At 40.5% G+C, this 24,061-nt stretch overlaps 1 protein-coding gene across 33 annotated transcripts in view; it reads left to right on the forward strand.

Moving 5' to 3' along the window:
- KIAA0319L (KIAA0319 like) overlaps positions 1-24,061 on the forward strand; it is a 128,175-nt gene that overhangs the window by 41,542 nt on the left and 62,572 nt on the right. For 24 of the 33 annotated variants that reach the window (XR_012422747.1, XR_012422715.1, XR_012422729.1 and 21 more), the window contains exon 3: positions 12,223-12,746. The exons of the other annotated variants lie outside the window; for them this stretch is intronic. Coding sequence is in view for 7 of the 24 variants with exons in the window: in XM_065525240.1 (XP_065381312.1) it covers positions 12,223-12,746 (524 nt within the window). In the remaining 17 variants the exon portion in view is untranslated. The remainder of the gene's footprint in view (positions 1-12,222; positions 12,747-24,061) is intronic. 33 annotated transcript variants of the gene reach the window in all.

The following is a 24,061-nucleotide window of genomic DNA, read 5'->3' on the forward strand; positions in this document are numbered from 1 at the left end:
GCACGATCATGGTTCACTGCAACCTCTGCCTCCTGGGTTCAAGCAATTCTCCTGCCTCAGCCTCCCGAGTAGCTGGGATTACAGGTGCCCACCACCATGCCCGGCTAATTTTTGTGTTTTTAGTAGAGACAAGGTTTCACCATGTTGGCCAGGCTGGTCTCAAACTCCTACCCTCAAGTAATCTGCCCGCCTCGGCCTCCCAAAATGCTGGGATTACAGGCGTGAGCCACTGCCCGGCCAATTTTTAACTTTTATTTTAGGTTCGGGGCACATCTGAAGGTTTGTTATATAAGTAAACTCATGTCACAGGGGTTTGTTATACAGATTATTTCATCACCTAGGTATTAAGCCTAGTACCCAATAGTTATTTTTTCCTGCTCCTCTCCCTCCTCTCACCCTCTACCCTCAAGTAGATTCCAGAGTCTGTTATTCCCTTCTTTGTGTTCTTGAGTTCTCATCATTTAGCTCCCACTTATAAGTGAGAACATGGAGTATTTGGTTTTCTGTTCCTGCGTAGTTTGCTAAAGATAATAGCCTCCAGGTCTATCCGTGTTCCTGCAAAAGATATAATCTCTTTTTTTTATGGCTGCATAGTATTCCGTGTTGCATTTGTACCACATTTTCTTTATCCAATCTGTCATTGATGAACATTTAGGTTGATTCCATGTCTTTGCTATTGTGAATAGTGCTGTAATGAACATTCACATGCATGTGTCTTATGGTAGAACGATTTCTGTTCCTTTGGGTGTGTACCCAGTAATAGGATTGTTGAGCTGATGGTAGTTCTGCTTTTAGTTCTTTGAGGAATTGCATACTGCTTTCCACAATGGTTGAACTAATTTATACTCCCACCAGTGTATAAATGTTCCTTTTCTCCGCAATCTTGCCAGCATCTGTTATTTTTTGGCTTTTTGATAATAGCCATTCTGACTGGTGTGAGATAGTATCTCACTGTGGTTTTGATTTGCATTTCTCTAATGATCAGTGATATTGAACGTTTTAAAATATTCTTGTTGGTTGCCTTTATGTCTTCTTTTGAAAAGTGTGTGTTCATGTCCTTTGCCCACTTTTTATTGAGGTGGTTTTTTTCTTGTAAATTTGTTTAAGTTCCTTATAAATGCTGGATATTAGACTTTTGTTAGATGCATAGTTTGCAAATATTTTCTCCCATTCTGTAGATTGTTTCTTTACTCTGTTGATAGTTTCTTTTGCTGTGCAGAAGCTCTTAAGTTTAATTAGATCCCATTTCTCAATTTTGGCTTTTGTCGTGATTGCTTTTGGTGTCTTTGTCATGAAATCTTTGTTTCTATGTTCCTAGGGCGGTATTGCCTAGGTTGTCATTGTCTTCCAGGGTTTTTATAGTTTTGGGTTTTACATTTAGGTCTTTAATCCATCTTGATTTGATTTTTGCGTATGGTATAAGGAAGGGGTCCAGCTTTAATCTTTTGCATATGGCTAGCCAGTTGTCCTAGCACCATTTATTGAGTAAGCTGTCTTTTCCTTATTGCTTGTTTTTGTCAGCTTTGTCAAAACTTAGATGTTCGTAGGTGTGTGGCTTTGTTTCTGGCTTTGTTTCTGGCCTCTCTATTTTGTTCCATTGGTCTATGTGCCAATTTTTGTACCATTACCATGCTGTTTTGGTTGCTGTAGCCCTGTAGTATAGTTAGAAGTCGGGTAACCTGGTGCCACCAGCACTGGTCTTTTGGCTTAGCATTGTCTGGGCTATTTGGGCTCTTTTTTGGTTCCATAATGAATTTTAAAATAGTTTTTTTTTTCTAGTTCTGTGAAGAATGTCATTGATAGTTTGATAGGAATGGCATTGAGTCTGTAAATTGATTTGGCTAGTATGACCATTTTAATGATATTGATTCTTCCTGTTCATGAGCATGGCATGTTTTTACATTTATTTGTGTCTTCTTTGATTTTTTTCAGCAGTGTTTTATAATTTTCATTGTAGAGATCTTTCTCCTCTCTCTCTGGAATACATGTATTCCTAGGTATTTTATTCTTTTTGTGGCAATTGCAAATGGGATTGCCTTCCTGATTTGGCTCTTGGCTTGGGTGTTGTTGGTGTGTAGGAATGCTAGTGATTTTTGTACACTGATTTTGTCTCCTGAAACTTTGCTGAAGTTGTTTATCAGTTGAAGGAGCTTTTGGGCCAAGACTATGGGGTTTTCTAGATATAGAATCATGTTGAATGCAAACAGGAGTAGTTGGACTTCCTCTCCTCCTATTTGGATGCCCTTTCTTTCTCTTGCCTGATTGCTATGGCTAGGATTTCTAATACTGTGTTGAATAAGATTGGTAAAAGAGGGAATCCTGGTCTTGTGCTGGTTTTCAAAGGGAATACTTCCAGCTTTTGCCCATTCAGTATGATGTTTGTTGGTTGTGGGTTTGTCATAAATGGTTCTTATTACTTTGAGTTATGTTCCTTCCATATCTAGTTTATTGAGAGTTTTTAACATGAAGGGATGCTGAATTTTATAGAAAGCCTTTTCTGTACCTATTGAGATAATCATGTGGTTTTTGTCTTTAGTTCTTTTTATGTGATGAATCACATTTATTGATTTGTGTATGTTGACCCAAACTTGCTTCCTGGGGATGAAGCCCACTTGATTCTTGATTGTGGTGGAATAGCTTTTTGATGTGCTGCTGGATTCAGTTTGCAAGTATTTTGTTGAGGATTTTTGCATTGATATTCACCAAGGATATTGGCCTGAGGTTTTCTTTCTTAGTTGTGTCTTTGCCCAGTTTTGGTATCAGGATGATGCTGGCCTCATAGATTGAGCTGGGGAGAAGTTCCTCCTCTTCAATTTTTTGGAATAGTTTTAGTAGGAAGGTACCAGCTCTTCTTTGTACGTCTCGTAGAATTCAGCTGTGAATCCATCTGGTCTTGGGCTTTTTTTGGTTGGTAGGCTATTTATTACTGATTCAGTTTTAGAGCTCATTATTGGTCTGTTCAGCGAATCAGTTTCTTCTTGGTTCAATCTTGGGAGGGTGTATGTGTCCAGGAATTTATCCATCTCTTCCAGGTTTTCTAGTTTGTATGCATAGAAGTGTTCATAGTAGCTTCTGATGGTTATTTTTATTTCTGTGGGGTCAGTGATAACATCCTCTTCATCATTTCTAATTGTGTTTATTTGGATATCCTCTCTTTTTCTTCTTTATTAGTTAGTGGCCTATCTTATTAAATTTTTCAAAAAACCAACTCCTGGATTTGTTGATCTTTTGAATGTTTTTTTTGTGTCTTGGTTTCCTTCAATTCAGCTCCAATTTTGGTTATTTCTTGTCTTCTACTAGGTTTGGGTTTGATTTGTTCTTGCTTCTCTTCAGTTGTGATGTTAGGTTATTAATTTGAGATCTTTCTAACCTTTTGATGTGGGTATTTAGTGCTATGAACTTCCCTTTTAACACTGCCTTAGCTGTGTCCCAAAGATTCTGGTATGTTGTATCTTTGTTCTCATTAGTTTCAAATAACTTCTTGATTTCTGCCTTAATTTCATTATTTACCCAAAAGTCATTCAGGAGCATGTTGTTTAATTTTCATGTAATTGCATGGTTTTGAGTGATTTTCTTAGTTTTGACTTCTGTTTTCATTGTGTTGTGGTCTAAGAGTGTTTTCATTGTGTTGTGGTCTAAGAGGGTGTTTGGTATAATTTTGGTTCTTTCCTTTTTTTTTTTTTTTTTTGGAGACGGAGTTTCACTCTTTTTGCCCAGGCTGGAGTGCAATGGCACAATCTCGGCTCACTGCAACCTCTGCCTCCCAGGTTCAAGGAATTCTCCTGTCTCAGCCTCCCGAGTAGCTGGGATTACAGGTGTGTGCCACCATGCCTGGCTAATTTTGTATTTTTAATAGAGACAGGGTTTCACCATGTTGGCCAGGCTGGCCTCGAACTCCTGACCTCAGGTGATCTGCCCTCCTCGGCCTCCCAAAGTGTTGGGATTACAGGTGTGAGCCACCACGCCTGGCCTTAATTTTGGTTCTTTTGCATTTGCTGAGGATTATTTTATATCCAATTATGTGGTCAATTTTAGAGTATGCCATTTGTCTATGAGAGGAATGTATATTCTCTTGTTTTTGGTTGAAGAGTTCTGTAGAGGTCTGTTGGATCCCTTTGATCCAATGTTGAGGTCAGGTCCTGAATATCTTTATTAATTTTCTGCCTCAATGATCTGTCTAATACTATCAGTGGAGTGTTTACTTCTTCCACTATTATTGTGTGGGAGTCTACGTTTCTTTGTAGGTTGCTAAGAACTTGCTCTATGAATCTGGGTGCTCCTGTGTTGGGTCCATAGATATTTAGGTTGGTTAGGTTTTCTTGTTGAATTGAACCCTTTACCATTTTGTAATGCCTTTCTTTGTCTTTTTTGATCTTTGTTGGTTTAAAATATCTGTTTTGTCTGAAATTAGGATTGCAACTCCTACTTTTTTTGGTTTTCCATTTGCTTGGTAGACTTTCCTCCATCCCTTTATTTTGAGCCAATGAGTGTCATGTGTCCCTCATCCTTATCGGTAAGAAGAGAGAAAACAGAATGCCACTGGGTCTTGCGATCTCAGCTCACTGCAAGCTCCACCTCTCGGGTTCACGCTGTTCTCCTGCCTCAGCCTCCCAAGTAGCTGGGACTACAGGCGCCCGCCACCACGCCTGGCTAATTTTTTGTATTTTTTTAGTAGAGACGGGGTTTCACCTTGTTAGCCAGGATGGTCTTGATCTCCTGACCTTGTGATCCGCCCGTCTTGGCCTCCCGAAGTGCTGGGATTACAGGCTTGAGCCACCGCGCCCGGCCTGTAAGTGTTTTTTATCCCTAGCATCGATCATACTTTCTAACACAGTAAATGTCTGTTGATTTCGTATATGTTTACTTTCATCTGTTGCCCATTTATAGACATTTTGGTTGTTAACCCGACTATGTGTGCACTTTTATATTTAGCTTTTTACTCTTAGGGTTACATTGTAAACAATTTTCCATCTTGCTACCTGGTCTTTATAATGATCTTTTAATGATAGTTGTTAAGTTGCTATGCCATAATTCACCTAACCATTACCCCAGGAAGAACTAATAGAATAGAATATACAAAGGTAAATGGCCTGCCTTGTTAATGAATTCTCAACTACAGGAGGTAATTTAAAAGACTGGAAAATACTTTGAATTGTTTTAGAGGGGATTTTAGCTCCAGATGGGAAATGAACTAAATATATTTTAAAAATCTTTCTTTCCCTGAAATTTGGGAATTCTCCTATGTTTTGTGGCCTCTGTAAGTGAATGTGAACCTTGTGTGTTTGAGTATATAAATTTCAAAATGTTAAAGACATCACTCTCACAAATATAAAGGAAATGTTTGTCCGAGATTTAACTCATGAATGAGGGAATCAGTGGGCAATAAAACTGCTTTTGAGAAACACAAATTTATGTTGTCAGTCAGGAAAAGAATGATGAAATAAGTTTGTAAATTAGATGTGAAATATTAATATCTTACAGAGCACTGAAACTAAGACATTGGAAGTTATGTATATTATTTTTGTTTTGTTTTATTTTTTTGAGACAGGATCTTACTGTCTCCCAGGCTGGAGTGTGATGGCATCATCATAGCTTAATGCAGCCAGTATCTCCCAAGCTCAAGCAATCCTATTGCCTCAGCCTCCTGAGTAGCTGGGACTGCAAGTGCACACCGCCACACCTGGCTGATTTTTTAAGTTTTTGGTAAAGACGAGGTCTTGCTATGTTGCCCGGGCTGGTCTCAAACTTCTGAGCTCAAACAATTCTCCTGTCTCAGCTTTCCAAAGTGTATGGGAGTGAGCCATCATGTGCATCCAGAGGTTATATTTTATACAGGACAGAAAAAAATATATATATGTATATGATATATATATATAAATCAAAATCATTTATAACATCAATATTCTATACATTAACATCTAAATTTAGGCTCTACTCAGTAGTAAATAGTGAATCAAACAAAGGTACATTCTCTTAGACTAGAGGTTGGCAAGCTTTTTCTTAAAGGGCCAGATAGTAAATATTTTAGGCTTTGTGGGCTGTAAGTTGTATTACAACTACTTAACTCTGCCATGGTAGAGCAAAGGCAACTATAGATAACACATACATAAATGAGTTCCAATAAAAAATTTATTTACAAAAACAGGCAGCAGTCTAAATTGGTCCCTGGTCTATATGCCCCCTGGTTTATTGCATCTGTAGTAATATCCCTTCTTTCATTCTTTTTTTTTTTTTGAGATGGAGTCTCATCCTGTTACCCAGGCTGGAGTACAGTGGTGTGATCTCGGCTTACTGCAACCTCCACCTCCTGGGTTCAAGCGATTCTCCTGCCTCAGCCTCCCAAGTAGCTGGAATTACAGGCACACACCACCATGCCCACTTAATTTTTGTATTTTTAGTAGAGGTGGGGTTTCACCATATTGGCCAGGCTCGTCTTGAACTCCTGACCTCAAGTGATCTGCCTGCCTTGGCCTCCCAAAGGCTGGGATGACAGGCATGAGCCACTGCACCTGGCCCCTTCTTTCATTCTTGATTCTGGTAACTTGACCGCTCCTTTTTTTTTCCTGTGGTCAGTCGGACTAGAGCTTTATCAGCTTTACTGATCTTTTGAACAACCAGATTTTTGTTTCATTGATTTTTCTCTATTGTTTTTCGTTTGATTACTCTTATCTTTATCATTTCTTTCCTTTACTTACTTTGGGGTTTACTTTACTCTTTTTTTTCCCAGATTTTATGATGGAAGCAAAGATCATTGAATTTTTTTTTTTTTTTTGGTCAAAGTTTGTCTTTTATTTTTCCAGATCTTTTTATTTTATTTTATTTATTTTTTCGAGACAGAGTCTTGCTCTATTGCCCAGGCTGGAGTGCAGTGGCATGATCTTGGCTCACTGCAACCTCCCCCTCCCGTTTCCAGCAATTCTCCTGCCTCAACCTCCTGAGTAGCTGGGATTACAGATGTGCACCACCACACCTGGCTACTTTTTGTATTTTTGGTAGAGATGGAGTTTTACCATGTTGGACAGGCTGGTCTTGAACTCCTAACCTCAAGTGATCCATCCACCTCAGCCTCCCAAAGTGCTGGGATTACAGGCATGAGCCACCACACCTAGCTTAGATCTTTTTGAATCCAGGTAATATATGTAGACAAACAAAAATAGCTTCATTGTTAAAAATATAAATAAGAACATAATATATAGATTTTCTGCAACTTGTGTTTTTCACTTAAGTCATCAAGGGGGATATTTCTATGACTATATAAAATTCTATGCCATTTCTTTCAAATGGTACATAGTATTCTATAGTAACTATTTCCATATTGACAGACATTTAGATTCTTCAGCTATTTCACTAATAGAAACCATATTATGGTGAACATTCTTACAAGTGAGAAGGTTTCTAGATAGAGGTGCACTTATTAAATATCTCCTCTTTGATGTCAGAAGAAATAAACTACTTTTGCATGTTTACCACACTAACTACATTTCATGACTCATTCTTTTTAAAATTTTTAATTTTTATCTTTTATAGAGATGGGGTCTCACTGTGTTGCCCAGTCTGGGCTTGAACTCCTGGGCTCAAGTAGTCCTCCCACCTCATCTTACCAAAGTCCTGGTATTGTAGGCATGAGCCACCATGCCTGGCTTGATTACTTTGTTATAAATTTTCTTATGTTGTTTAAGGGCTGAACTTTGGGAAAAAGCTTCCCACATTCCTTACATTCATAAGATGGATTTTCTGATTTTCAGCAAGGCCTTGGCTGTACCTGAAAGCTTTCCCATATTTCTTATAGTGAAAGGTTTTTTGTTTTTTTTGTTGTTTTCCCCCCAGTATGAATTCCTTGATGTGCAGTAAGAGTTGAGCTCTTTGTAAAGGCTTTCCTACAGTCATTGTCCTGATAGGGTTTATTTCCACTATGAGTTTTCTGATGCCCAGCAAAGGAGATTTGCCCAGCACATCTTTCTATACCTGAGAAATATTTCACATTTAATATGGTGATAGAGTTTCTCTCCTGTGTGAAATCTTTGATGACTAATAAGAGTCAAACTGTTACTAAAGGCTTTTCTGTATTTATTACACCAATGTACTTTTTCACAAAGATGGTTTTTCTGCTGCTCCAACACAGTTGAGTTATCTCTGAAAGCTTTCCCACATTCCTTACATTTAAAAGGCTTTTCTCAGCCAGGCGTGGTGACTCACACCTGTAATCCCAACACTTTGGGAAGCGAAGGTCCGGGGATTGCTTGAGCCTAGGAGTTCAAGAGCAGCCTGGGCAACACAGGGAGACCCCATCTCTGACAAAAAGTTAAAAAAATTAGCTAGACATGGTGATGCTCACCTGTAGTCCTAGCATCTTGGGAGGCTGAGGCAGGAGGATCGCTTGAGCCCGAAGGTCAAGGCTGCACTGAGCTGTGATGTGCCACTGCACTCCAGCCTGGGCAATAGAATGGGACCCTGTCTCTAAATAAATAAATGTGTGTTTCTAAAAGGCTTATCTCTACTGTGTTTTCTCTCCTGATGAGTAAGGACTGCCTTCTGAACAAAGTTTCCCACAGTCATGTTTGTAGAGTTCCTGACTGTGTGAATTCTCTGATGACTTGAAAGGACAGTTTTGGCTACGCGTGGTGGCTCACGCCTTGCTCTGCAGTGACAGAGACTCCCTCTCAAAAAAAAAAAAAAAAAAAAAAAAAAAAAAAAGCCGGGCGCGGTGGCTCACGCCTGTAATCCCAGCACTTTGGGAGGCCGAGGCAGGCAGATCACAAGATCAGGAGATCGAGACCATCCTGGCTAACACGGTGAAACCCCGTCTCTACTAAAAATACAAAAAATTAGCCTGGCGTGGTGGTGCGTGCCTGTAGTCCCAGCTACTCGGAGGCTGAGGCAGGAGAATGGCCTGAACCCAGGAGGCGGAGCTTGCAATGAGCCGAGATCGTGCCACTGCACTCCAGCCTGGGCGACAAAGCGAGACTCCGTCTCAAAAAAAAAAAAAGAAAGGACAGTTTTTTTCTGAAAGCTTTTTCACATTTATTGCATTTATGGTATTTCTCTCTAGAATAAATTCTCTGATGATTAGTAAATGTTGAGTGCTTGAGGAATTTGCCACATTCAATACATCTATAAAGTTGCTCGCCTATGTGAGTTTATGATGATTTGAAAGGGGTGATAGTGGGATAGTCTGCTCATAAAGACTATTCCACATTCTTTATATTTATGTGGTTTCTCACTAGTATGATTGCTCTGGTGGCTAAAAAGAGGAAGAGTTGTATTCAAATTGTACTTTCCCACATTCTTTGCATTTATAGCACTGCGTCTCTGTGGAGCCTCCTCCCTCTCAATCCAGGCCTCTTTCTATCATGATGCTTTTTGTTTGCTCTTGCAGAACGTCAGAGTATTTTGCTTTAGAGTTAAGATCTTTGTTTCAAACCAGTTCTCTGGGACTGCAGAGGTACCTGACGCAATTCTGACGCCTCCATCCAGGCTCTACTCCTTGCTGCAGTTGGATGATTAGTTTTGGTTTGAAAGAGAGAAGCCCACAGACATAAGATTCCCATAGTTTCCAGCATCACATGGCTGTACACATCCTGTTAAGTGTATTAGGGTATCCCCATTCAACCTGGGTACAGGCCACAGCCACATCCCCAGATGTCAGTGGTCCCTGGATCTGGGCCATCTGTCTCCTGAACTGTCTCCCAGATAAAAGCAGAGAACCCTGTGTATGCTAATAGTTCTGGAGGCTAGAAATCCAAAATCAAGGTGTTAGAAGGGTTGATATCTTTGGAGACTGGAGGTAGAATTCCTTCCTTGCCTCCCCCTAGCTTCTAGTGGTCTCTGTCAATCCTTGGCTTTCCTTGGCTTGCAGCTGTATTACTCCAGTCTCTGCCTCTGTCATCACATGTCATTTTCTCCATGTGTCTCTCTAAATCATTGATTTTATAGACTTTTCTTCTATGAAATAAGCATTTAAAATTATGAATGTCCCTCTAGACATTGCTTTAACTGCATCTCACAAATTTTTATATATTGTGTTATTTTCATTCAGTTCAAAATATTTTCTAATTTCCCTTATGCAATTTCAACCTATACCTTGGTAAATCAGTGTTCAGCCAAAACTGAAGGTGACTACTGTTCAGATTTCTGGAGCTCTTTCACTGTGTAGCTTCCTCCTTTCTGGTACTTTGTTAAAACATTCTAGCTACCAGTCACCCTGAACTCTGTCCACCCAATTTAGCAGCTGTCCTATTATGCTTGCCTTCTCCTCACCTGTGCCACAGTCTGGAGCATGCCTCCAGCAGAAAGCCAAGGGATTCATAGAGCTCACCTGGTTTGTTTCCTTTCTCTCAGAGATCACAGGCCTGCACTGTATGTTGTCCAGTGTCTAAAAACAGTAGCTTTATATATTTTGTCTAGTTTTCTAGTTACTCATGGTGGGAAGGCAAGCCCCATAGCAATTCCTTCTTCAAGAGCAGAAGTGGAAGTTGCATTGCATTTTTAAAAATTAAATAATATATCAACTTACAAAAAAGTACAGATAGTTTTCATCTGTGTTGACCTCTTAAGTATGAGAAAATTATTATGAGAAGAATGAGGGAAAGTTGATATAAAGGTAAAAAATAGTAGTTACTGATCTAACAATTTGATTTCAACAAAGTCTATTCCCTCAGTTAGCTATTACCAAGATTCTTACTATTGGTGCCTGTGTGGAAAGGTGAATAAAAATGAGGGGGTATTTCTGTATCTCTTGGTAGCTTAATTTTTTTTTTCGTGGTTGCTATTTCTTCATCTTTTTTAAAGGAAGTTCTGTTTTCTGTGGCCTTCTAAATTGCCTGGTCTGGTGGTAGGTTGGTGCCAGTGCTGGCTTCCATAGTGCTCCTGACTCAATAGTCTAGAAGCTTGCCTTTATCTTCCTTTTCTCTTTCAGTTGATTAGTTTCCACATTTAGTCTGTTGGATATTTAGTAAGTGTTCTGTGGGCATCAGATTGGCTTTGGCTGATTGTCAGTTGCTTTCGTTAGAGCTCTTTTCAGTTGTGTGTACATGCAGACATGATTATCCATATCTTCAGTGTTTTGATTCTATTGCGTATTTTTTCTATGTAATTTTAACATATATTTTATGTTATAACCCCAGGCCCAGGACTAGGGTAAGGAGAGAGGTGCCCAGAGCGCAGAATTTAAAGAGACACTCACTATGAAGGTCCTGTGAGCCAACCCTGCACTGGAATGACTCTGAAAGTGAGCACCTCCTTAAATGTTGTGCCTGAGGCACCTCTCTTGCCTCACCCTGGCTCTGTTTCTATATATTCCTGACAATAACTGGTAATAGACACCTATAGAGCCAGTACTTTAAAATGAACTCACATAATCACTTTCATTTAGAACAAGTTTTGACTTCATCTAAGAAAACAGAGGTGAGATACTATTTCAGAAAAATCAATGCCATACCTGAAATAATTAAAACAGTCCAAAGTTTATCCATAAGCAGCATTAGCCAGAATTTTGGACTATATTATCTAGGTTACCCATAGCATGTCACTGTTGTGCTTATGTTCCATTATTTCTTATCATGACATGACTTGTCATTAGGAAGTTCTTTCTAGCAGAATTGCTCTCGTGTTTAAAATTTTTGGTAATCTTGACTACTACTCTGGCTGATACTATGATATGCAAAACCATTTGACTTTGGCAAATGATTGGTTAAAGAATGAATGTGCCTATAACCTGCATGAGGTTCAGAGTACTCAGTCTGTGTTGCTGGCAATTTGCTGGGGAAAATATTCCACTTGTTCAGCTGCCTGTTCTTCTGGTCCCACAGTTCTCACACTGTCCCTGAGAAATACCTTGGAGGTCAGTGGGAGATCATCAGGTATTGGGACTCTGCCCCTTTCCTCCCGACTTGCCACTTCCCTGCATATGCTTCCATCAGAATACCTCTTTTTTTTTTTTTTTCCTGTTTATGAACTGAAATTCTGTGTAAAGGGTCTCCATGGCAGGAACTCATTGAGAAAGAGAACCATTAATGAATGTGGAGCAGTATTTCTAGAACCTAAAATATCCGAAGACAAAAAACACTCTCTTTCACTTTCTTTGCTCCACTCACTAGATGGCTTTCTCACCCTCTTAAAAACTTGTCTTCGAAATAGCCTCAAATGTTAGTACTCAGGGCTCTTTATGGAGCACTAGTCTCTGTTTTTATTTCATCTGAAAATGTTTTCATTCTTTGTTTTTAGATGCCAGTGAGAGCAGGTGCCAGCAGGGGAAGACACAATTTGGAGTTGGCCTGAGATCTGGGGGAGAAAATCACCTCTGGCTTCTTGAAGGAACCCCCTCTCTCCAGTCATGTTGGGCTGCCTGCTGCCAGGACTCTGCCTGCCATGTCTTTTGGTGGCTAGAAGGGATGTGCATTCAGGCAGACTGCAGCAGGCCCCAGAGCTGCCGGGCTTTTAGGACACACTCCTCCAATTCCATGCTGGTGTTTTTAAAAAAATTCCACACTGCAGATGATTTGGGCTTTCTACCTGAAGATGATGTACCACATCTTCTGGGGCTAGGTTGGAACTGGGCATCTTGGAGGCACAGCCCACCCAGAGCTGCACTCAGACCTGCTGTATCTTCCAGTGACCAGCAGAGCTTAATCAGGAAGCTTCAGAAGAGAGGTAGTTCCAGTGAAGTAGTTACACCTATAGTGACACAGCATTCTAAAGTGAATGACTCCAGCGAATTAGGTGGTCTGACTACCAGTGGCTCTGCAGAGGTAAGCATGCTATGAATAAGGAGCAGAGAAATGGTTAAATCTGCTCTTATATTTGGTATACATGAACAATGAAGTTGATGCTTGCGGGCAGTACTCATAGGCTGAGGAGTGTATATGTAAAGCTGCTTGGTGTCAGCTTCGTTGGTGCTGCCCAGATGTACGAAGGGTAATTTGACCCTAGAGATGTTCATTCTATGTAGGTCTGACCATTGTTTTGGTAAATGCAGAAAGCTGCTCATTATCTAGTCTAAGCTGGTTCTTGGCTACAGGTAAGTATAGTTGTGTGGCTGTTAGTATCCAGCAACCATTCTGCAGTGTTTTCTGCCAGATTGCAAAACAGTTGATTGATGTGGTTACAGTCAAGTTCTCCTCCTCCATCTCTCGGCTGTAAACACATTCTTTATGAGGTAGTATTTATTCCAGTCAGAATTAACCATGCCTGGTACCACAGATGAAGATCTGACCTGCTGGGCTGTGGAGCAGGATGTGGCCATTAGCCAAGAGGTCTCTGAAGTGAATTCTCACCAAGCTGTATATGCCAAGGGAGCTACCACCAGTAGAGTTTATTCTGTTTATTATGTTTCTTCATTGTTGATCTCCTTGAGAAAATGATTAAAAGGAATGACTCATTCTCTGCTCAGTCTTCCTTGATTGCTGTGACTTATTTTCGTATTTGTTTTGTCCTAGTTGTCTCTATCAAGTTGAAGCCAGAGTGGGCTACCACATGCCAGGCACTCTGTGTACTAATTGTTGCACTGTGTCATTTTGTTTAATTTTCATAGCAATATTTCCAAGTAGGTATTATTAGCCCTGTTTACCTGGTGAGAAAACTGAGGCCCAGAGAGGTTAAACAATTTGCCAGTGATCATGCATCATAGCTAGAATTGGAACCCAGATTTAATAATAAGAAAAAAACTTTTTAGTGAAATATTATAGAACAATCCTAGATTTAATATGCCCATAAACATTTATGGATACCTACTGTCAATGTCAGGTACTTTTCTAAGCCTTAGAGATACAAAGGTAAATAAGAATGGTTCATGCCCTCAGGGAGTTTATAATCTAGTGGAGACTGATACATGAAGATAGGTATTACAGTGGTGTGTAATTATTCCTTTAACATACTTATGTACACAATACAGTAAGAACACAAAGAAGTGATTCACTTGAGCAGGCAAGTGGTGTGTATGTGCAGGTAAGACTTCTTAGAGATTTTTAACATTTCTGGAAGGATGTGTAGGATTGTACTGGGGCGGGGTTAATGATGGTAAAAATCCATTCTGGACAGAGCCACAGTGTCTGTAAAGGCTCAGTCATAGTCATTGTGCATTTACTTGCAAGGTACTATACTAAGCTGGGTACTCAGGATATTACAATAAATAAGATGAATATGATTTCTGCCATAACAAGGCTTATACTCTGGCAAGGAATATTACATTTCTAATAATTAAATAATTATAAGCTTGATACGGGTAACGAGAGGGTAAATACAGAGTGCTGTGAAAGCATCCAACAGGCACCTAAAACAACTAAGGTGTCAGGATAGGCCACTTTAAAGAAGGAAAGTTCAAGCTGAGATTTGAAGTAGGAATTAGGAAAAGAAACAGGGAAAAAGAATATTTCAGGCAGAGGAAATAACAATTTCAAAATGTGTTAGGTGCCCTAGAGTATGGCAAGCTCAAGAAATTGAGAGAGACTGGCCTTGCTGGGCAAACGGAGAAAGAGAGCTGGTGGTGAAAGAGAAGTCTTGAGAGGTATGCAGAACCTTGAGGCCTTATTAAAATAATTGATTTTTATCTGAAGATCAGTGGGAAGTCATTAGGGAGTTTTAAGTAGGGAATGACATAATTGGATAGTGGCTATGTGGTGAATAGACTGGAAAGGGCGAGAATATACAGTTGACCCTTGAACAGTGTGGGGAACGGGATGCCAACCCCTTGTGCAGTTGAAAATTTGCATAAACTTCTGAATCCCCCAAAATGTAGCTACTGAAAGCCTACTGTTGACTGGAAGCCTTACCAACAAGATAAGCAATCGATTAGAACATATTGTGTATGTCATATGCATTATATACTGTATTCTTAAACTAGAGAAAAGAAAATGTTATTAAGAAAATCGGCTGGTTGCGGTGGCTCATGCCTGTAATCCCAGCACTTTGGGGGGCCAAGGCGGGCGGATCACGAGGTCAGGAGATCAAGACCATCCTGGCTAACACGGTGAAACCTCATCTTTACTAAAAATACAAAAAATTAGCTGGGCGTGGTGGCAGGCGCCTGTAGTCCCAGCTACTCGGGAGGCTGAGGCAGGAGAATGGCGTGAACCTGGGAGGTGGAGCTTGCAGTGAGCCGAGATTGAGCCACTGCGCTCCAGCCTGGGCAACAGAGTGAGACTCTGTCTCAAAAAAAAAGAAAAGAAAATCATAGGGGGCCGGCATGGCAGCTTATGCCTGTAATGTCAGCATTGGGGTAGGCTGAGGCAGGTGTATCACTTGAGGTCAGGAGTTCAAGACTAGCCTGGCCAACATGGTGAAACCCCGTCTCTACTAAAAATACAAAAATTAGCCAGGCGAGGTGGCACACACCTGTAATCCCAGCTACTTGGGAGGCTGAGGCATGAGAATTGCTTGAACGCAGGCGGTGGAGGTTGCAGTGAGCTGAGATTGCACCACTACACTCCAGACTGGGTGACAGAGCAAGACTCTGTCTCAAAAAAAAAAAAAAAAAAAGGCCGGGCACGGTGGCTCAAACCTGTAATCCCAGCACTTTGGGAGGCCGAGACGGGTGGATCACGAGGTCAGGAGATCGAGACCATCCTGGCTAACACAGTGAAACCCCGTCTCTACTAAAAAATACAAAAAAACTAGCTGGGCGAGGTGGCGGGCGCCTGTAGTCCCAGCTACTCGGGAGGCTGAGGCAGGAGAATGGCCTGAACTCGGGAGGCGGAGCTTGCAGTGAGCTGAGATCCGGCCACTGCACTCCAGCAAGGGGGACAGAGTGAGACTCCGTCTCAAAAAAAAAAAAAAAAGAAAGAAAAAGAAAATCCCAAGGGAAAATATATTTAGTATTCATTAAGTGGAAGTGGATCATCTTACAGGCATCCTTGTTGTCTTCACGTTGAGTAGGCTGAGGAAGAGGAGTAGTTGGTCTTACTGTCTCGGGTGGCAGATTCACAAGAAAATTCACACATAAGTGGACCTGCGCAGCTCAAGCCTGTATTGTTTAAGGGCCAACTGTATGTGGCCTAGTAAAATAGGAGGCTCTTCAGGCAAGAGAACCATTGTACTAAAAAGAGATTAAAGACAGGAAAAGGGATAAATAACGAATAATCCCTTAGAGCTGTAGTTCTCAAACTTTAGCATGCATCAGACTCACTTGGAGGCCTTGTTAAAAATAAATTGGTCTTTGTTTCTTGCTCTGAGGAGATGGAAATAAAAAAGATTGCTGGGCCCCAACTCCACAGTTTCTGACTCAGTAGGTCTGGAGTGTGTTCTGAGAATTTTCATTTCCAAAAAGTTCCTGGAGTGTGCCAATGCTGCTGCCCAGGGACCATGCTTTGAGAACCACTGCCTTATAGGGCAGGAGGGTTAGAATACTGAGCACAGAGTACAATATTAGTCTTAATCAGGATACCTCCTTCGCTGTGACAGAGAGAAAGGATTGGGTAGGACACAGCTAGGGTGGGTTTATATACTGAGTAGAAGGAAATTGTTGTAGTTCTCATCTCATTCCTGTTTATTCTTAAGTGTGATAGATCATTTATGAAGAGTAGAAACAGAGGTAGGTGAGATTGGGGTGAGTGGGTCATAGACAGGAAAATCAGAGGTTTAGGGAGTGGGGTAAAGATCTAAAATAGCCATTGTGAAGGATAGAAGATGGCAAACTAGGTAAGGAAATAGAAAGATTGCTGGGTAGCCTTGAAGATGGAGACCATGCATTTATAACTGTGGTGCTGATCTTTACAGTTGTGTGATTCTCCTCAGTAGCTCTCAGGAGCTCTGTCAAGAAAAGCCTGATAATTTGATTCATTCAAGATAGGAACTTTGCTAGGTAGTTTGTACAGAAGGAAAATGAGGTATGGAAATTGAGGCTGTTGTAAAAAGAGTGGATGAGAGATAGTAGGACAAAGTATAGAAAGAGGCAAGGATAGGAAGGTGCTACAGAAGTAGACAAGTTTTGCATTTAGAGGTTACCATGATGGGAAGCACATGTAGGAGGAATGGGTAATTGTGAGTGCTGGAAGGATAGGAGGTGGTGGTCAGAGTATGTAATATTTGAATTTAAGATTTTGGAGGTGGAGAAGTTCTGATGGTGGAATCTAGGGTGAGCTGTCGAAGAGGGTTGCTGGGTTAGAGTGGAGAAGAAGCTTATTGGAGGCAAGGAGCTCAAAGAACCAAGCAAGCTCAAAGAACATGTTAAATGAGTTACCCCTGTGGACATTGAGGTAGTCTTTAATGATGATGATGGTGACCATGATGATGATGATGATGATAGCAGCATTAACTGTTGTTTACTGAGTGTTTACTGTATGCCAGGTACCATTCAGAACCCTTTACATGTATTAACTCTTAATCTATACAACAAATGCTGTGAATTACTATTACTGTTACTTTTTTTTTTTTTTGAGACGGAGTCTCACTCTGTTGCCAGGCTGGAGTGCAGTGGCGTGATCTCTGCTCACTGCAACCTCTGCCTCCCGGGTTCAAGTGATTTTACTGCCTCAGCCTCCCTAGTAGCTGGTACCACAGGGGCGTGCCAGCACACCCAGCATTTTTTTTGTATTTTTAGTAGAGATGGGTTTCACCATGTTGGCCAGGATGGTCTCGATCTCCTGACCTCGTGATCCGCCTGCCTCTGCCTCCCAGCGTGCTGGGATTACAGGCATGAGCCACTGCGCCCGCCTGTTCCTGTTTTATAAATGAGGAAATTCAGGAAAAAAAAGTTAAGGAACATGACCAAGGCAACACAGCTAGGTATATGGTAGAACCAAGATTTGAATCTAGGCAGTCTGATTCTGTTTGGACTCAGTCCTTTTTTTTTTTTTTTTTTTTGAGACAGTTTTGCTCTTATTGCCCAGGCTGGAGTGCAATGGCGCGATCTTGGCTCACTGCAACCTCTGCCTCCTGGGTTGAAGCGATTCTCCTGTCTCAGCCTCCTGAGTAGCTGGTACTACAGGCATGTGCCATCATGCCCAGATAATTTTTTGTATTTTTAGTATAGACAGGGTTTTTCCATGTTGGTCAGGCTGGTATTGAACTCCTGACCTCAGGTGATCTGCCTGCCTCGGCTTCGCAAAGTGCTGGGATTGCAAGCGTGAGCCACCACACCTGGCCTGTCATCTTAACTTTCTTACTGTTCAGGTAAGACTTGGGATGAGGAGGACTTTTGAAAGCCAGATGTCAAAGTCATTGGTAAAATAGGAAGAGTGACGAGTTAGTTGGGAGATTCTAGCTGCAATGAGAGTTGAAGTGGCAGCAAGATGGCAAAGGAGAAGAGGATTTTACAGGGAGGTAGAAGAATATTGGTTTGCAGAGGACATCGGGAAGGGGCAGCAAAGAAAATAGCTCCAGCATACTATAGGATAATTATGGCCAGTGAAATTAGAAATGGACCAGTAAAGTTAGAAATATGGTAGATTTAGATCTGACAGTCTCCTGGAGGATGATGAAAATTCAAACTTGGGTCTTACAGAATTCAGGTGTATGCTGGAAGGAAGATCCTGAGGATGTGTTGGCTATAGAGAGTTCTTTCTTCTAGTTTACCATCAGTGGGCAGTGGCAAGAAGTTGCTGCTAGTGAATAGGATTTCAAGACCTTTGTGGTCTAATATGGAGAGTGGGTAGACATGAGGGAAGGAATGTTGAATTTGAACTATGAACCCCAGGAGTGGGAGTGGGCTTTTGCTGCATGCAGTGTTGCATGGAGGTATTACAAAGTTTGGCATTACATATTGAGAACTGCAAGTATTGCTAAAAAAAAAAAAAAAAAAAAGAAGAAAAATGGGGCAAAGTGAAATCTTCAGATCCAGATAAGTTATATTTGACCTATATCAGGCTTAGGAGCTAGCTTCTTACCCTGAGGGCCATGTATAGCTCTGGAAAGGTGGTAAGATTGCCTTGTGCATTTAGAATTGCCTTGGCATTTCTTTTCGGAGAGAACTTGGGAGTTCAAACTTCTGCTTAATGCACTAGGGAAGGGAAGAGAAAAGTATGCACTGCAGATCTCATTCTAATTAGGGATGACTGGCTAGCAGCACCAGTTTCTAGTTTGTGCTGTTTTCACTAAGGTAGGTCAAGCAGCTCTGCATTCAAAGTGGAGAGAAATTATATCATAAATTGCTTTTGTCTTGCCTGAAATGCCTGCAGAGCTGCAAAGGCATTTGGATTGTCAGTCTGCATTTTTCACTTTTTTGGAAACATACATATATTGAATCCAAAGGCAGATGTTGTGGACCTTTTGCAATTCCAAAAGTAGAAAGGAATGTCATCAATTTATTCCCCTTTCTCAGCTTAAAGAGGGACAAGCCTGTCCTGCTTAGTTTAGGTATTGCACCCTTTCTGCACCATGAACCTCTGAATTGTTTGCAGGAGGAGCACAGAGGCTTGTTGACTGGGTCCTGGAATGTGTACAGTATAAGCAGTCCAGCCAATTAATTGTGTACATTATAAGAACATGTACAGTTTAAGCAGTTCTGACAATTAATTGCTGCCAATCCTGCTATGTGGCAGAGAAAAAAGTGCTTTATTTGAGTGCAGGAAATGAAAGTCCACTTAGGTATCCCTGCGTGTAAGGTTTGGCTTTAGGAAGACTGAAGTGTTCCCTCTAACAGCATCAGCTCCCTGTTTCCAGTCAATAATCACACACGGCATTTTGACCCTTAGCAAGCCAGTGGCTTTCTGTGAAACAAATAAATGACTTAGAGGATAAATGAGCCAACCACCCAGATAGCCATCTGCTGCCTTCTTTTACTGAGAACTCTTGTGCTGGCTCCATGTAAGGCCTGAGCTTACCTCTTATCAGAAGATAGAGTGTGGGGTGTGGGCAGCAACAGAGGGATAACCTTATGAAACTGATGACAGAAACCTAAGCAGTGCAGTTTCCCTTCATGTTTTGTTGTTGTTTTGGGTTTGTTTTTCAGGTTTTTTTTTTTTTTTTTTTCTACTTGTTTGTTTGTTTTTGTTGTGTTAGTTCTTGGACCACAACACCCTTTCCTTATTTTTTTTCCCTTCATGACTACCCATTTTCTCCTCTAATCTCCTAATAGTTCTGATTCTTTAATCTACTTATCTAGCTTTTGCTGTGTACAGTGAGTTTGAAATTGTGTTTATTGGCTACTTTGTAAGCTAATTTATTGTCTTAATTCATTCAGGCTGCTGTAACAGAATACCATAAACTGGGTGGTTTATAAACAACAGAAATTTATTTCTCACTGTTGCTTGGAGGCTGGGAAATCCCAACTGAAGGTGCTGGCCGATTTGGTGTCTAGTGAGGGGCCAGTCTGCATAGACACTGCATTCTAGCTATGTTCTCACATGGTGGAAGAGGAAGACAAACTCTCTCTGGTCCATTTTCTAAGAGCCCTAATCACATTCACAAGGGCTCCAACTTCATGACCTAATTACCTTCCAAAGGCCCTGCCTCCTAATACCATCACTAGGGGGGTTAGCTAGATTTCAACATACGAATTTTGGGAGAACACAAACATTCAGTCTGTAGCACTTACAAAGCAAGAGTTGGTGGGGATTTTGGTGTGGGTCCCTTAACAACTCCTTACTAACTGGCAGAACTTGACCATCTCTTGTTAACACCGCAGGTGTCATCCCTCTCTTTCCCATTTAGTGGATGGTCTTATTTTCTGTAAGGAGACTCTCAGAAGACTAACTTTTAATTAATTTCTATAAAGATAAACCCTGTCATATTCTCTAGTCTCAGCTTTAGTTGCTGAGAATTGGGATGTGGTGTGTCATTAGACCCCACTGGCTTTGCTACTGCAGGAAGACATTCCTTTCCATTGGTAGGATTTTTATTAGTGACAGTGGTGGGTTTTTATTTCAATATCATTGTGTCTCAAATCAAAATGTGTTGAAAGCTGAATTTTTATAAATTGTTATTTAATATTAAGTAGATACTAGGATAGCATGTGCCTTACCAAGGAGGACCCCTATATGGATTGTGATTATGTGACCAGGTAAGTGTGAACATCCTGTGTGTGGCCTTACAGACTCCTACTTAAAATGGAATAGATGGTGATGGAGAGTTTTGTTTTGTTATCTTTAATTATGACATTAATTGCTGGGCCTGGCTTACTTAATTTGGAGAGGGTGGCCTCAGAGTGGAGGCAAGGAGAAAGGAAGAAGGAAGAGGAGAAGAGAATTGGAGAGATGGAGAAAGAGAATATGAATCGAAACCTTTCATCATTATCAATAAGACTTCTTGAAGAAGAAACAGATGTATCCACCTGGGCAGTGATTATATGACATATGGTTTGTTCAGAATTGGTTTAGTTTTTATGATTTCTATCCAGTGCTAGAAAAAATTGCTCAAGGAAATTCCACCCAACCCTTTATTATCCCCTAAACATTTTTAGTATTACTTCATAGTTTCTTTTTTTATTTTATTTTATTTTTTAAAGATGGAGTTTCGCTCTTATTGCCCAGGCTGGAGTGCAGTGTTGCAATCTTGGCTCACTGCAACCTCTGCCTCCTGGGTTCCAGTGATTCTCCTGCCTCAGCCTCCCGAGTAGGTGGGATTACAGGCACCCGCCATCATACCCAGCTAATTTTTTGTATTTTTGTAGATACAGGGTTTCATCATGTTGGCCAGGCTGGTCTTGAACTCCTGACCATAGGTGATCCACCCGCCTTGGCCTCCCAAAGTGCTTGGATTACAGGTGTGAGCCACCACGCCCAGCCTACTTCATAGTTTCTCAAATAAAATAATTTGTTCCATATCTGCTGTTTCTGTTTCCTTAAAAATACAGTACATAATTTTAAAAAAATGATAAACAGGCTTTTTCTTTAAAACAAATTATTTTAATAAATGAAAATCTGTCTGCCTAACTTTAAAATAGTCACACTGTTCTTCTACTTCTGGGAATCTGTCTAAAGCAATAGTTTCTAAATAAAACTTTGCACACAATGGTGAGATGATACTTATTTTATGAAAAAAATGAAAGCAGTCTGTCTAATGAGGGGAAAATGGACATTGTGCAACCGTTATAAATATGCTTTTGGGTGCATGAATGGCTCTTTTGTTACTCCTTTCTCCTTTCCACTCCACCCACATGGAATACTTGTTCTTCTGTGGGCGCCATACTTTTAGAAAGCAGCTTTTTTGAAGTATAATTGTCATATCATAAACTGTGCATGCTTAAAGTATACAATTTGGTTAGTTTATTTATATCTGTCTCTATAAAACCATCACTATAAAAAGATAATGAATATATGTATCAACTCCAACATTTCTTCTGCCCCTTAGTAATCTGTCCTTCTCACCCCTTCCTGTAGGAAATTGATCTGCTTTTAGTCATTATAGATTGTCTGTAATTTTTATATAAATTGAATCATATATTACACACATATTTCTTTTTAACAACTTTATTGAGGTATAATTTATATAAGAAAACATTCCTTTTAAGCATATGATTCAGTGGTTTTAGTAAATACTTAGAGTTGTAAATCATTATTACAATCCAGTTTGATAACGTTTCTTTTTTTTTCCCTTTTTCCTGCAGTACAGTTGGATAACATTTCTGTCACCCCCAAAACTTCCCTTGTCCCTGTTTATCCAAAAGTTCCCGTGTGCCATCCCTATTCCCACCCCCAGTCCTAGGCATCCATTGATCTGCTGTCTTTATAAATTTGCATTTTCTAGACTTTGCATTAATATGGAATCATGGAATATGTAGTCTTTTGTGTTTAGCTGCTTTTACTTAGCATAATGTTTTTATGTCCATTCATGTCATAACATATGCTGGTAGCTGCTTTTTTTTTTTTTATTTTTGAGACACAGTCTCACTCTGTTGCTCAGGCTGGAGTGCAGTGGCGCTATTTCTGCTGTCCACAACCTCGACCTCCAGGGTTCAAGTGATTCTTGTGCCTCAGCCTACCAAGTAGCTGGGACTACAGGCATGCGCCACCATGCCCAGCTAATTTTTGTATTTTTTTAAGTAGAGACGGGTTTTCACCATGTTGGCCAGGCTGGTCTCAAACTCCTGACCTCAGGTGATCTGTCCACCTCGGCCTCCCAAAGTGGTGGGATTACAGACATGAGCCACTGCACCCAGCCTGTAGTAGCTGGCTTTTAAACATTCCTAAGTTGTATTCTATTGTATAGATATAATTTGTTTATCCATTTACCTGTTAATGGATATTGGATTGCTTCCAGATTTTGGTTATTACAGATTAAGACGCTAGGAACATTTGTGTACAAGTCTTTGTATAGCATATACTTTAATTTCTCCTGGGTAAATATGTGGGAGTGGAACAGCTGGGTTATATTGTATGTTTTATTTTATTTTTTATTTTTTTGAGACAGAGTCTCGCTGTGTCACCTAGGCTGGAGTGCGCTGTCACCATCTTGGCTCACTGCAACTTCTGCTTCCTGATTTAAGAGATTCTTTTACCTCAGTCTCCCAAGTAGCTGGGATTACAGGCACCTGCCACCATCCCCAGCTAATTTTTGTATTTTTAGTAGAGACAGGGTTTCACCATGTTGGCCAGGCTGGTCTCAAACCCCTGACCTCAGTGATCTACCCATTTTGGCCTCCCAAAGTGTTGGGATTACGGGCGTGAGCCACTGCACCCTGCCTATATTGTATGGGTATATTTAACTTTTTATCAAACTGCCCAAGTGTTTTTCAAAGTGATTGTACCATTTTACGTTTCTGTGAGTAATGTATCAAATTTCCAGTTGCTCCACATTCTTGCCAGCACTTGGTATGGCAAATCTTTTTAATTTTATACATTGTAATAGGTGTTTAATTGAGTCTCATTGTGGTTTTGGTTTGCATTTTCCTAATGACTAATGATGTTGAATATTTTTTGTGTGCTTATTTGCCATTCATTTTTTTTGGTAAAGTGTTAATATTTTTCCCCATTTTAAAAAAGTGGCAAAAATTATCTGGGTGTGGTGGTGTACACTTGTAGTCCCAGTTATTCAGGAGGCTGAGGCAGGAGAATTGCTTGAGCCTGGGAGGTTGAAGCTGCAGTAAGCTTTGATCATGCCACTACACTCTAGCCTGGGTGACAGAGTGAGACCCTATCTGAAAAAAAAAAAAAAAAAAAAAAACTGTGTTGTTTTCTTACATATATATTTTCTG

Source organism: Macaca fascicularis, chromosome 1, assembly GCF_037993035.2.
Source record: "Macaca fascicularis isolate 582-1 chromosome 1, T2T-MFA8v1.1".
Lineage (NCBI taxonomy): Eukaryota > Metazoa > Chordata > Mammalia > Primates > Cercopithecidae > Macaca > Macaca fascicularis.